Source organism: Mus musculus, chromosome 1 (assembly GCF_000001635.26).
Source record: "Mus musculus strain C57BL/6J chromosome 1, GRCm38.p6 C57BL/6J".
Taxonomy (NCBI): Eukaryota; Metazoa; Chordata; class Mammalia; order Rodentia; family Muridae; genus Mus; species Mus musculus.
Genome location: NC_000067.6, coordinates 12798528 through 12812828, shown reverse-complemented (window position 1 = coordinate 12812828; position 14301 = coordinate 12798528). Strand labels below are relative to the sequence as shown.

Genomic DNA, 14301 nt, shown 5'->3' with positions numbered 1-14301 from the left:
ATTTTTAAAAATTATAGAATTAAGAGAATTGCTAGTTGATCTTTGAACTCTTAAACATTTTTTGAAGAATTCTAGTACTATATCTGAAAAATTATTTTCATGTCAGCTAGCTGGTGAGGTCAACATTATTCACTTGGAAAACAGAAATTAATTTTACAACTACTTGAGAGCCAGGTTCCCTTTCCCTGAGGCTAAAGAGAGATGCTTTTTGTCTCTGCCTTAGGGCAGAGCTGCTAGGTCACCATTCATAGGCTGTTTCATGTGACTGTGTTCCTCTGGAACCACATAGCTAAGTTCAGGAATTTAGGTTCACCGGGTTCATCTTAAAGTGGAAATAGCGGCGTAGGTTTATAAAAAAGGGACAGTTCTGCTCACACGGGGAACTTGTTTAGTCTTTAAAAATTCATCTTCAGATGCATAACTTTTATGGATTTATTTTATTTTATTTTATTTATTTTTTGGTGAAAGTGATAAGAATAAGTTCTTTTCAGGCCAAGACATTTTATAAAGGTTTATTCATTTGTTTTTAAATTCTGTGTGTATATTTATGTAGGGTATGTACATGTGAGTGCAGTGCTCTCAGAGGCTAGATGGGAAGTTAACTGCCCTGGAGCTGGAGTTACAGGCTGCTGGGTCCTCTTGGATGCTGAGCCTTTCTTCAGCTCCAAGAGAGGACGCTTCTTTACAGCTCCAATTAGCAGCTTGCTCTCTCCCCTCCTCTCCCTCCTTCCTCTGTCCCAGTCTTTGTGTCTCCCTCTTTGTCTCTGTCTGTCTCAGTCTGTCTCTATGTCTCTGTCTCTGTCTCCCTCCCCCACCTCCCCCTATGAAGTATGGAAGAAACAACTATTGAAACAAAACAATTAAAAATCAACCCCTAGAGCTGATGGGGTGCAATGGGTGGCAGGGGCACATTATCTCGGGGTGGAGAGTATGAGGCCAGACTTATTTCCTGAAAGTTTAGTAGGGTCTCTGCCATAGGGAAGGGTTTCATGATAAGACTTTTATGTGGATTTCCGTATTGGAGCCTTTCTTGTATTTCTTGGAGGCCAAGACAGGCTGAGCTACTGTCTGATTAAACAGGACCCCCATGTGAACAAGAGAGCGATAATCCGTTCCTATTCTTAGTTGGGAGGTATAACCTCTTCCCTCAGTTTGTAAAGCCAGTGTGCCGATACTGAATGGGCCTCTCTCTTTGTGAAAGAAGCAAATACCATGGAAACTTGATCCACTCTCTCCAGTGTAAGAGGGTCAGATAGCCACAGCCCAGGGCTGGATGAAAGGGATCGGGTGATGTTTGGCCACCTAGGAAGACCTGAAGCAAACTGTCCACATGACTAGCTTCCCCGACTAGAGAAGTCTTCAGCTCCATGCAGTTTCCACAGGGCCTGCCAAGTATTTCTGCAGAGCACTTCACTGCTTGCATCCCGTTGCTTGACTGCATTGCTAATGTTTTCACTAAGGAAGCCAGCCATTCAGTAGCGCCACACACTGCAATCTGCAGCTTGTCTTCAATTTGTCTCGCTCCTTTTGTTGGAGGACTGAACTCTGAACCTGCGCACCCATTCCCTCCCTTTCTCTATCAGCAGCCAGGGAGACCTTTGCAACAAGCCATCCATCCAGGAACTCAAGGCGTGTTAGAGGCAAGGCATGCGCTCGGTGTGCTAGGCACACAAAACCCAAGGCTTGGTGGCAAAGAAGTGGAATCACTCAATGACTGCACACATGCTCATATCCTGTGGCTGGTAATGTTCTCCTGCCTGGCAATTGTCCAGAGCAAAAATGTACAACTAGAAAAAAAATGACAGTCTGGGTCTGTTCTTTTTAGAACAGCCAGGTGTGAGAGGTCCATTGCAGTGAGGTCTTAGCTTGTCAAAGGATTTATCCCATCACCACAGGGCCAGTATAGACTTGTTTCTCTCTTTAAACCGTAAGTTAGACAGCATGAAATTATACTATTTGTGGGCCAATCATATTGACATTTGTATATGGCTGATCTTAATAGAAAAGATTAATGAGAATGATCACGAGCAGTATGGCTTCTATGTCTTCATGTGGAACTGTGACCTCTGCGACCTCTCTGAAGTCTTGTTTTTGACATCACATCAATGTGCCATGTTTAATCCCAGATATTCCTGGAGGCTGTAGGGCTAAAGACACTGCCTGTGGCCTTAAGGAGGACAGGGAGACAAGGCTGCATACTTTCCTCTGCCAGGCAAAGGTTTTGCTTTGTTGGGTCAATGTGAAGGACACTGCTGGCTCCTTAAAAATATAAAGGACTAGCCCAGCCTTTTCTCAAGTAAAGTCAGCTCGCATGGTTCTTATTATCCGACTTAAGTACAAATTCATTGAGGTTCCCAATATTCTGCAATCATTTCCCTATAAGCTTTATGTCTATTACTTTATTCGTACCCCTTTCTTCAGGGCCTGGGCCATGTCTTAGAGCAGTGGTTTTCAACCTTCCTAACGCTTTCAACTTTTCATTACAGTTCCTTGTGTTGTGGTGACCCCCAATTGCAAAATCATTTTCATTAGGATAGGATGTGCTAATGCTAATTCAACAAAGGAAGACCCATAACTGCAATCTTGCTACTGTTATGAACAGTGATGCAAAATTTTTGGAAGTAGAAATTGGCTGGAGGGGTCGCGACTCACAGGTTGAGAACCAGTGTTTTAGATTCTCTTGCATGTGTCCTTGACTCTGCTATACTCTGTCTGTGAACTCAGCTACCTTCCTGGCTATAGAGTCTTTTGCAAACATGCCCGTGGCCTTCCTGGTCCTTTCTGAATGCCTGTTGAATTCCTCCAAAAGATACTGACGCTTTCCCCTGATGCTCTATGGTGCTGGGATTGCTGCTCTATGCTTGACACTCTGGCCCTACTCGTGTTATGACTATCTGAACACTTTCCCATCTTCCCTGTGAAACTTGGGTCTGGGAGAATTTCCTATAAATCTTTTAAGTCCATGTTACAGCTCTACTTGGCTGGTGGATCTCAAATAAACATGGTTGTGTTTCAGCGAAATCTTATTAACATGAGCTGGATTTGAACCCCTGTCATAGTTTATTCATTTTTAAGGGTTTTTATTGGTTATTCCTTAACCTGTTTCTGCTGTATGATAACCTTATGAAGTATAATTTTCAGTGTAAAGCCCAAAATTCACTCTTCCAAACTACTGCTGAGAGCCCCATCCCCCAAGCCCCACCTGGACTCCTCTCCATGTGCAAGTGTTGTCTGTAAACTTGACCTAGCTGTCAGAACCTTTTGTGTGGCTGTTTTTTATATAGGCTTATGACCTAGCCTTGAAGCTTCAAAGGCAGGCTGGCCTCTAAAGAACCATGAAATGCCATATCTTATCAACCCTTCTCTGCAAAGGCTGTAGAAAGTCATCTTAGGATAGGACGGTGCTACTGCTAATTCAACAAAGGAAGCTACACCAAGTGAGTGCTGATTCAAAAGAGGGGAAAGGCGAGTTTCAAGGCATTACTGAAGAAGCCCGAAAGATCTGTTCCTTCACTGAATGGCTGCTTACTGAATCTGTAGCTGAGCAACACCACGGAGCCACCTGCTACTAGGATTCATTCATAAATCCATCTGCAGACTCAGTAACAGGGGAAGGATTCTGTCCATATAGTTGAGTTCAACACAGTTGAACATGGAGACCAGTTGTTGGAGCAACTGTCTTAAATGTCTCCATCGTTTTTTTTTTGCATTCTCCTGGGCACACTCAGTAGGTGACCCGCTTTGCTTCCTGTTCTAAGTCACTCTGACCTCTTTCCTGTTAGTCTTGGTCAAGTGACTCAGGCAGGGCAGTTATAGAAAGATACTAAGTAAGAATAAAACTAAAACTTCCACGCGGGATGCACAATACCTGGCCATATACATAGAATACATCGAAAAGTAGTTACTTTCCTATCTCCCTGAGGTTCTTTCTGTCTGGGACCTTAGAGACTCGAGGAGATGGACAGGGGCCGTGTTTAAGCACAGCTAGATCATGGACCAAACTCTGAGGTGTGTGATAAAGGTGCCTTTTGAATGGGCATGCTTTCAGCAGACCCGGTACGAGCTACCCCGTGTGTAAGGCCGCATATTGAGCGTGAGGGTTGGGAGAAACTGTGCTGTTTACTGCCAAGGCACCTAGGCTTTTCCACCCTTGGCCAAGGAGGGTTATCAGCACACTGCAGCTCTCTTGTCTCCCTCACCTCCGCTTTGCCCGGAGGGCCTCCCCTGAGCCTCCCCACTCCCTCCTCTCAAGATGAAACATTAGGTTATTTTAAAGAAGCTGTGACCTGAAAGGGCCTCCCAGGCCAGCTACTCTAGTTGCCTTCTGCACAAGCCGAAATGAACATCTGCAGCCAAGCTGCTCCTGTGTTCCCACGGAAAGAAAATAAAGCCCCGTTTCTATAGCCAGAGCAGACAGGGGCCGCACTGCGGCTATGAAAAGCAAAATGGTCCTACCCTATTAGTACTATTAAGTCATACTCCAGAATACCATTTATTCCACCAAACGGAACTCTAGGTAAAAACCGCCGCCATTTTCCTTATATGAGCCCCTTCATTTAGCTGCTGGCAGACCCCGGGATGCGCTACCCAATCAGACCCGCCAGCACTCTCTTCCTGCGAGACTGGTTGGTGGCTCTGCCTGTTCTGTGCTGTATACCTCAGTTCTCACATTCTGACACTGCAGAGCTGGCATTTGTCCCTTGGGGCCACACAGAGTGGAAAGAAAGAGGGTAAAGAAGAGCCTGAATTGGGGAGCACAAGCAAGGGTCTAGTTCGGCAGAGTGCATTGTTAATTTTGTACTCACATGTGTTGGGAGGCATTGGGGTACAGTTTTGAAAACTGTGGGGCGGAGTCTTCAGGGCCATGTGGTGCTGCATGGCTGATCACCATCATAATGGGCCTATGGGGATACATTCTCTTAGACATTTTGAAGTAATTAATGCTCTCGTTAGTGATTAAGTCTGTGAAGTAATCCTGAAACATACATTTGACACAAAACAAAAATTACAAAAGGTGACAGTCAAGATCACATTTGAACACCGCTTCCCTCTGAATCTACCCACTGAGTGAAGAGAAGGTCTAAGCATGAGCCGGGGGAGCCCCCAAAGGAACCAACCACCTCCAAGGACAGAGAAAATCGGCGGCTGGTCATTCCTCGGGTAGCTTGCTTAACAACAAGGGTGTGGGGAGATATGCACCATTCAGCAATTAGGGAAGAAAAGAGGCGAGTTATGTTTGCCCAAGAAAATGATTAAGGCTAGCAATACAAATTCAGCAGCACATGAAACACCGGAGATGTATCTCATTCTCAGATTTCATTGATGTAATTCATTGGCAAAACATTTAATTACCGACAGGGCAGGAAACACCCACACCTACTCCACATTCACAGCCTCAGAACACACACACACAAATGTGCAATGCCAGAAAAGGACCTTTTCTTTGGAGTACCCATCCACCACCACCTATCTACTCGAAGGCATTGTCAAGCAGGCCCAGGGACAAGGTGCAACATTTTAGCGAGTCTTTCACTTAGAGCGCTTATAATTAAATATGGGAGCATTTGATTTTCTGCAGCTTACTCTGTGTTAATTGTACAAAGATAGTAAGAAGCTGCTGGGGCTACGTTTGACTTGCTAATAAAATGACTTCAGCCATGGTTTAGAGGGCGGGGCGTGATGCACCTTTGGGAGTGGGCAGGGAGAACACTGAATGAAGAGGAAAGAGAGGATGGGAAGGAACTCTCATTAAGCCACCTGCTTCCTCTGTGTGTATCATTGGCCCAAAACTCTAGTGCAAACTTTTCTCAGAAACTCCTAGGCAATGGCCACAATGTCAAAGACTTCCAGGCACAGCTGGTCACATGTTGTAGAACAGCTGCTGGGGGAAGCAATCCATGTCACAAGTCCTTGTTAGGACAAGTCCAAAGGCTGTCTCCCCTTTCCATTCAGGAGTCTGTTTAATGTCTTTACACGTGCCCCCCCCCCCTCTCTCTCTCTCTCTCTCACACACACACACACACACACACACACACACACACACACACACACTCCTTTATAACACACTTGTCTTTGACACCTAATCAGCCATGATAATGAGCAGGTCTCGCTGATTTAGTATTTAGAGATTCGTGATTACTTTGTTCTCCTTTGGACAACAGGGAATGAAAGGTTAACAGCTTGAACGAGGAGCATGAAAGCATCTCCACAGGTTGAAAGTGATAGCAATGACAGTCTCTGCGCGTGGCTTGCAGTGATTTTGTTCCCAGCTGGGGAAATGACCCAGGATACATGAGTGGTTGAACCACTCACTCCAAGCTGAGCTTTCTTGTCTTTTACAATGAGGGCATCGCTCAACTTTGCCTCCAAAGTCCTTCCTGGCTTGACTCCCAGCTCTGATGTTGGGATGCCCATCAGCAGTGTGGGTGAATTCGTTTGTTTTCAGAAGGTTAGAAAAGACCCAGACTTACACCTCATCTCTCTGCAAGTCCACTGTGCCGTAATCAGGCCAGACACAAAGACACTTGCACGCCAGACACAGTAACCTCGTCCCCTTTCCCTTTCTAACAAACACCTGGACCTGTTGATACAGGCGCTAGACCCAGCTGCTTTTTGGCACTTCCAGGAAAATGAGATGGACATGCCCAGAAGGAAAGAGTATTTTAGAAAAAATTACCACGCTGAATTTAAAGCTATTCCTCCCTTTGCTTTTATAATCTCAGTTTTTTTTTTTAAATCAAGCAAGTAACCATAAGAACATATTTGTGATTTGCTGTGCTTTTCCTAGGGTCTCACCAAGCACTCCTGGTTGGCTGCAACTCACTACGGAGCCCCAGCTGGTTCAAACCCTCTACCCATCTGCCCCAGCCTCCCCAGGGCTGGCATCTTAAGACACAGCACTGTGCCTGGCTTACTTAGGTAAGTTTTAAGGACCTAATTGTTTGAGACCATGGGCAGTTTCTCTAGGTTGATTTGGAAATCCTAAGACTGACAGCCTAAACTGTTATGAGCTATCACTGCCACAGGGCGATGTCCTTGTCACAAATACTAGGCTTCGTCAGATGGCAGTAAAAGCGTCCCAGAGGTTTTGGGTGCACTACGCTGCTCTTAGTTTCACATGGAAGGCTGAAGCCACAGGCAAAAGTGTATTTTCAACACTAAAAGGTGAAATGGCACAAGATTATGCGAATGAGCTCTTGAGAGAGGGACAGACAAACATTATCACAAGGGAGGGGAGGTATGATTTTCCTGATGGCGCTTTCATCAAAGACTGACTGCCTTTCATCCTAATGAGGGAGAAGGAGGAAAACCTCAGTAGACAAACACACTGGTCCTTTCCAGCCTTCTCCTCTGGAGCTGGAAATTGCCTTAACATTTCTTCTTTGGACATTGTGAGAACACAGAAAGCCCATCTTGCAGACAGCTTACCTCCCTGGAAGCGTCTTTCCCCCCATTATGCGCAGGAGCAGATTGATACAGGTTCACACTGGAAATTACCTTTGCATAATCAAATCCATGCTTCTCCTTGATGCCGTTGCGACAAACAGTGTAATTATAGAAACGAGAATTCTTGATTAATCCGAGCCATTCTCGCCATCCAGGAGGGATGTAGCTGCCATTGTATTCATTGAGGTATTTTCCAAAAAAGGCTGCAATGGGAAAGGAAAGATTATTTTCTTGTGTGAGATGATTAATCATAAACATATGCAGAGATAGGAAATTAGGTCTTGAAAGGTGACAGAGAAATGGAAATTCATCAGATGACGGTGTCCCCCGAGCTTCGCCTGTACACAGTTTCTCAGGCTTGGTCAGTGTGACATCTGCACACTCTGATTTCCAGTAAATGTATGTAGAACTGAAATACATGGATTGTCATGATCAGAGTGCTCTTGGGGATCTACTTCGTAGGGCCAGCCTGGAATAAAAGCAGAATATATTCCTTTGTTCAGTCAACTGGGAAACGGAGAAAGTCAGACTAAGAGATCAGGCATGTGATAGCCATGTGAGGACTGGGGCACTGAAAGCCGTTCTTGGTGACAAAATTACATTGTGTTGCTTTTTATTTGAGCAATGAGTCACAAAATCTCCACAGAGAAGTTCACCTTGCTTTTCACATATCCACAGAGCAAGCTTTCCTAAGCTTCCAGGTCCTCCCTCACCGAGTAGAGCACCCCAGAGAGGCACTCCACTTCTACTGTCTTCTTTATCCCAATCTGGTCTTGAATCAAGGCCAGGGCAAACTCTGTTTCCCTCAAAGACTTGTCTTGAACCCTGAATTCTGTACCCTGTAGCTCTAATGCGCCTTCCCTTTCCTCTTGGAATCATAGTCTGGTTCATGAGGAAGCTTTGTCCCTTTTGATAGACTCTTTCTACTTTATTTATTTATTTTGGTCATCTATCTATGTATCCATGTATGTATCCATGTATGTACGTATGTATGCATCTATCTATCTATCTATCTATCTATCTATCTATCTATCTATCTATCTAACTATCTATGAGGCAATGTCTGGCTATGTGACCCAGACTGGCCTTGAATTGTCATTTTTCCTGACTCTGTCTCCTAAGTGCTAAGACTAGAGCAATGAACCTCTGTGTCTACTTTTGCCTCACCCTGTGGCCTGCCCACCATCCCTGTTCAGTACAGGGCTCCACCAATGTTTCCTACACTGAGCCTCATGTACCAAGTATATTCCAGAGAGTTTATACGTTCTGGACTTAATAAAAAATATGTTTGTACTTTAGTTCAAAATTTAAAAGCTGATTTGTTCTAACATGCTTCTATAGAATATAGTTCCTTAAGGTGTCTTAAGTTTATGTTATTCCTTAAGCGTTATTTTCTTTGAAAACAATCTCAGCCGGGCGGTGGTGGCGCACGCCTTTAATCCCAGCACTCGGGAGGCAGAGGCAGGTGGATTTCTGGGTTCGAGGCCAGCCTGGTCTACAGAGTGAGTTCCAAGACAGCCAGGGCTACACAGAGAAACCCTGTCTCAAAAAAAAAAAAAACAAAACAAAACAAAAAAAAAAAACACAAAAAAAAAAAACAAAAAAGAAAAAAACAAAACAAAACAAAAAACAAAACAAAAAGGAAAGAATCTTGACTTGAGTCTGAGAAACATACCACTTTGGGGCTGGAGAGATGGCGCTGTAGTTAAGAGCACTGACTATGCTTCCAGAAGACCTGGGTTCAATTCCCAATACCCACACCCACAACTGTCTGTAACTCACGTTCTAAGGGATCTCACACTTTCACAAAGAAATACACGCAGGCAAAACACTAATGCACATAACATAGATAGATAGATAAATCAGGAAGGAAGGAAGGAAGGAAGGAAGGAAGGAAGGAAGGAAGGAAGGAAGGAAGGAAGGAATAGAAACTAAAAGATGCACAGTATGCTGGTTTCTTTGTTGGAGGAATGTTTTCTTGTGGACCGTGTAAGCAAGTGAAGGACCAAGTGCCCCACCTACCCAGTGTCTGTAGTTTGATGATCCTGCCCAGCTCCCAATCAGGTTGATGAGTGTAGAACAAAATGTCAGGTGTCTGCCTGTGTGACACTTCTGGCTTCCTCTCCAGGCTAGAATTACAAAATGGTTTCCCCTTTCTAACAAAGCACAGTAGAATTCAATCTGAGAAGCAGCCCAGACCCTTGTTCCTGCTCGTTCTGAGTTCAGAAAGAGGCTGTGCTGGGAGCTTGTGCTTAACCCTGCCCTGCTCTGTCTTCCTCCTTATCCCTAAGGGCCTCACCCTACTTTTTTACCCATTTGCTTTCAGAGAGGTTTTGTAAAAGAGCATAGCATAGCAATTGGACTTTGTAGCTGAGAGCAGGCTTTGCAGGCACCTAAAGGCTTGCTCCCATCTCCTCCTTCCTACACCGCTCTGAAGAACCTGAGCGGGAGAAGCATAATGGTAGGGTGTTGTGTGGGCCGAAGAGCCTGATCAAGAGGTAAAGGACCTAAAACAGTGCTTGACATATACTGGGGCTTCTCACACAATCCCATATTTTAAGTACTTTACCATTTTCTGGTTGAAGGACACCTTGCTCTATGACTTACTTTGTAGAAACCAAGTATCTCTCCTGTGGTTTCCATTTTCCTTAGCTGATTTTCAAACCTTCCCCGCTCCTTTCGGTGCTCCCGCCTTCAGGGCAGCCATGCCCAGTCATGCCTGCCTTTCCTTCGTGGCTGGACTTTTTAGGTCACTTTGTACCATTTCTAGCCATTACTACAGTGAGTGCCCCTTGCCTTAATCCTTCCCTTATAAATGACGCCTTCATGTCTGTTAACAGTTCTTGCCATTGCCTTCAGAACTGCCTCCAAGTCTTTGTGTTCATGGAGTGTGAAAAATGTATTCAGGATTCCAGATGTGCTGTTGCCGACCACATTCACTGCAAGAGTGCCCAGGCCCAGGATGGCAGCACAACTTAGTCTCATCATTTTGGAGCCTCCAGCCATCTCTAACCATCCCCTGGCTTCTCTGGATATAAAATGTCTTGGCAGTGCTCTACACTTGATTTTATGGGCTTCCAGTCAATCTGCTCCATGCGTATTATTCACCTATGTCTCTCTCTAAAGTGAACTTGATTCCCAGGTCCATACTACCATGCCAATGGCTTGGGTATAAGTACTGAATTTTCTTCCTCCTTCCAGTAACGGTGTTGTTAGAGTTACCCAACGTGGACATGGCTTTCAGAACCATTTTGTTCCTTTAGGCATTACCACTGGCCTTCACAGCTGTGTAAGGTAGTGGCTGAAGCTGGAAAGAAGAAGTAAGAAAGACTGGATTATAACTGTTAGTGTGTGTGTGTCAGGGGAGGGGGGGAGGTGTCATACAACTTCTGCTTAGGTTAATCTACTGCATTAGAAAAAAATGCATTCACTGTCTGAAGAAAATCCTTTGTTACATCATAGTAACTGTAAAAGATGTGGTGCTTAGAAAAATTGAACCTTATTTAGTATAGTGAATGATGTTGTCATGACATTTTAATGCCTGAGGCACTTTTATTGTAGTGACTATGACATAATTGAGAACTGTGTTACTTTGTGATGCATCTGTACTTATGAATTTGGGCTACTCAAATGGAGTGGAAGCATCTTGAAGAATGGACTCTTGCCTCTTTATATCCCAGGGTCTGGTGTACCCGCAGTATGCCTTGGTCCAATAGATATATATAACATTTCACTTTTCTGTGCCTAATAAAAATCTATAACATCATCATCCATACAAATGAGAGTATTAGCTTGTCTTACCTTAGAAAACTCTCAATTAATTCCTTTACTAGAGAGTAAACAAGCTCATACAAGTAAAATAAATCTGTAAAAAGGCACAGAATGAAAACATAGGTAATTTTATGTAAATTAATTTATCACAGGAAGAAAATATACAACAAAGCCAAGTATGGCACCATTTGTCTGTAGTGGAGGCTGACCTGAGAGGATAGCTTGAGAATGGGGGTCAAAGACCAGCCTGTGAAACACAGTGAGATACCAGCCCACAATTAATTAAAATTTTCATTGCAGATTTCTTCCACTTAAAGCATGAAATAGAACAGATTTGTCAAAAATTCAGCTCATGTGATTTCCTATACTGTTTATAACTGCATTTTTTAACAACATAATTGAAAGGATCAAGGTAATTTCAGCAAGCATAGCAGACCTGCAGTGTAATTTTGGACAGGTAAAAAAACTGTATGTCAGGAAACTGGTGTGCATTCCTCAGGCAGATCGTGGGCAGAGAGAGAAGTGGCCGTGACCCTTCAGCTTTGCTTTGGTTTCTTTCCCTTCCACTCAGCGCAGCCTCCCCACCATGCATGATTTTTCTCTTTAACCTTATGGTTTGGGGCTCAGTTTTATACTAACATCTATCCCGTCATAATTTTTAGCAGACTTCAGGCAGAACGCTTGAGTTTTTGTGACAGACAAGCCATGGCCTTTCTCACTTCATTCCTCAGGACAGAACGCAATAGGTGCGGCGCTGTGTTTTTCCCTTCTTGGACTTTTGGCTTTCATGAACTCACATTTTCCATGAGTAAAGTTAGAAACATTTAGGCTACAACCAGTCCAAAAATATGCCTAAGTTCTGAAAGAGGAAAGTCATGTCATACAAGAGTAAATATAATACTGGATCGATTCATTTCATTTAAACCTGTGTATTCTGGGTGTCTCCCAAAATAAGCCTCTTAGTAATTTGTCTTTTTAGAGTTGTTTTTCCTAAGACTTATCACTGCTTTGCGTTTTGCTCTAGATGGAGATTCACATGTCACATTATTTCAATTTCCCCTGTTATTCTTAAGTCTACAGTTAAATATTCCAAATAGTATGTTCATAATTAGGAAAGCAGCAACCAATTATTTCCCCCCACTGGTTTAGTGTCATGGCTTTATCACAGACCACCTCTGCAACTGGGGTAATATTCCAAGCTGAGCCCTGCCCTCCTAAGCCTTGGTGATAGCTCTATCCCCAAGAACACCTCTGTCTTGTAGTTATAAATTTATTGCTGGGAAAAATACAGGGTTAGACTCATTGGTGACTAGATATGGTGGCATATGCCTGTAATGCCAGCATTTAGAGGTGAGGGGTTAGGAGTCACCCTGTGCTGTAGGAACAAACAGACAAAACTCTTCAATGAATGCTCTCTAGTTTTAGCCAACCCAACACAATACATCTGAAGTAAGTACTGGAGGATACTATGCTACCTACAAGCTGCTTCTCTTGCTGGGGATGCAGTGAACTTTGCAATGGCTTTTTTCCACTTTTGCTTCTACAATTACAAAGTTTAGTCCTTCCTCACAGCCTTTCTATATGAATCCATAGCACGTACTTTGTGAGCCAAACTTTGCCAGAACACTAGGTGGGTGTTTCCATTTGTTTCTGCGTGTCAGGGGACTCACTGGTCTACATCTTACGGGGTTCTATGTGTCTGTGAGGCACTTTGGAACAAGGCAGGAGAGAATAGCATGCACAGAAATATGATCCTGAGGACAGCCAGACATAGCGACATATGCCTATAATCCCAGCACTCTGCAGGGAGGGGAGGATGATCAAAAGTTCCAAGTACTGAGTTTGAGGTGAGCCGAGACTATAGGAGACACCGTCATAAAAGACAAACAAAAGGCTCCTGGAAAACTATGCACCATCAGGCGAGGGACTTTTGTCCTTTGACAAGGAGTCTTCTTGAGTCCTGGTTTCTTCCTTGGTACCATAGCCTTCCTCCAAGTTTTTTGTAAGACCTAGATGACATAACTAAAGTGTCCAAGACAGAGTGGGTAAGCCATAGATGCCCATCCACGTCTTCCTCACTTTTCTGAGAAAGTTATCCCTGAAACAAATCAACACACCCTAGGTGCTGCCCTAAGCCCAACCCTGCAGCTCCATCCCTGAGCACAAAAGCATCCATATGTTCTGGGTGTGCAGACAGTTCAGTCTTCCCAGCTCCACATTGTACTACAGGGATCCTGGGAAAAGCAAAGGCACTGATTTCACACGCTTCTCATGAACAAAACACATTTGATGGCTACTGTCTTAGTCAGGGTTTCTATTCCTGCACAAACATCATGACCAAGAAGCAAGTTGGGGAGGAAAGGGTTTATTCGGCTTACACTTCCATGCTGCTGTTCATCACCAAAGGAAGTCCGGACTGGAACTCAATCAGGTCAGGGAACAGGAGCTGATGCAGAGGCCATGGAGGGATGTTCCTTACTGGCTTGCTTCCCCTGGCTTGCTCAGCCTGCTCTCTTATAGAACCCAAGACTACCAGCCCAGAGATGGTCCCACCCACAAGGGGGCCTTTCCCCCTTGATCACTAATTGAGAAAATGCCTTACAGTTGGATCTCATGGAGGCATTCCCCCAACTGAAGCTCCTTTCTCTGTGATAACTCCAGCTGTGTCAAGTTGACACAAAACTAGCCTGTACAGCTACTTAGGCACCGGGTATTAGGGGACTGTTTTAAACCTGCTTCTGAGGTTTAGCCATACACAGTTTCTGAAGCCCCTACTCCAGTTGTATGGTACGGCCAAGCACATTTGCCAACCTGGATGGCACAGATGCTTGGTGGATTTGCAAATTGCTCGAGAGTCCTAAGATGAAAGGTGCCATAAATTTAAACCATTAATGTGAGAGGACATACTAGGAGAAGATACCCTCTGTAAGTCCCCACTAACCAGAAGCAAACACCCCTGAGATAACAGGGGGTGTCCTCTGTGAATCAGAATCCTCTGATACCTATGTGGTGAAGCTCCCATATGTACAATCAACCATTTCATCCATAAATAACAAGAATTAAGTGCCCATGGGGTTTGCTGTA

General features: G+C 44.2%; 1 protein-coding gene across 8 annotated transcripts in view; it reads right to left on the bottom strand.

Moving 5' to 3' along the window:
- Nucleotides 1-14301, bottom strand: part of Sulf1 (sulfatase 1) — a 168996-nt gene that overhangs the window by 48364 nt on the left and 106331 nt on the right. For all 8 annotated transcript variants that reach the window (XM_006495510.4, XM_030253970.1, XM_006495513.4 and 5 more), the window contains 2 exons: nt 7498-7649; nt 4806-4975 (listed from right to left, as the gene is read on the bottom strand). In XM_006495510.4, coding sequence (XP_006495573.1) covers nt 4806-4975; nt 7498-7649 — 322 coding nt within the window. The remainder of the gene's footprint in view (nt 1-4805; nt 4976-7497; nt 7650-14301) is intronic.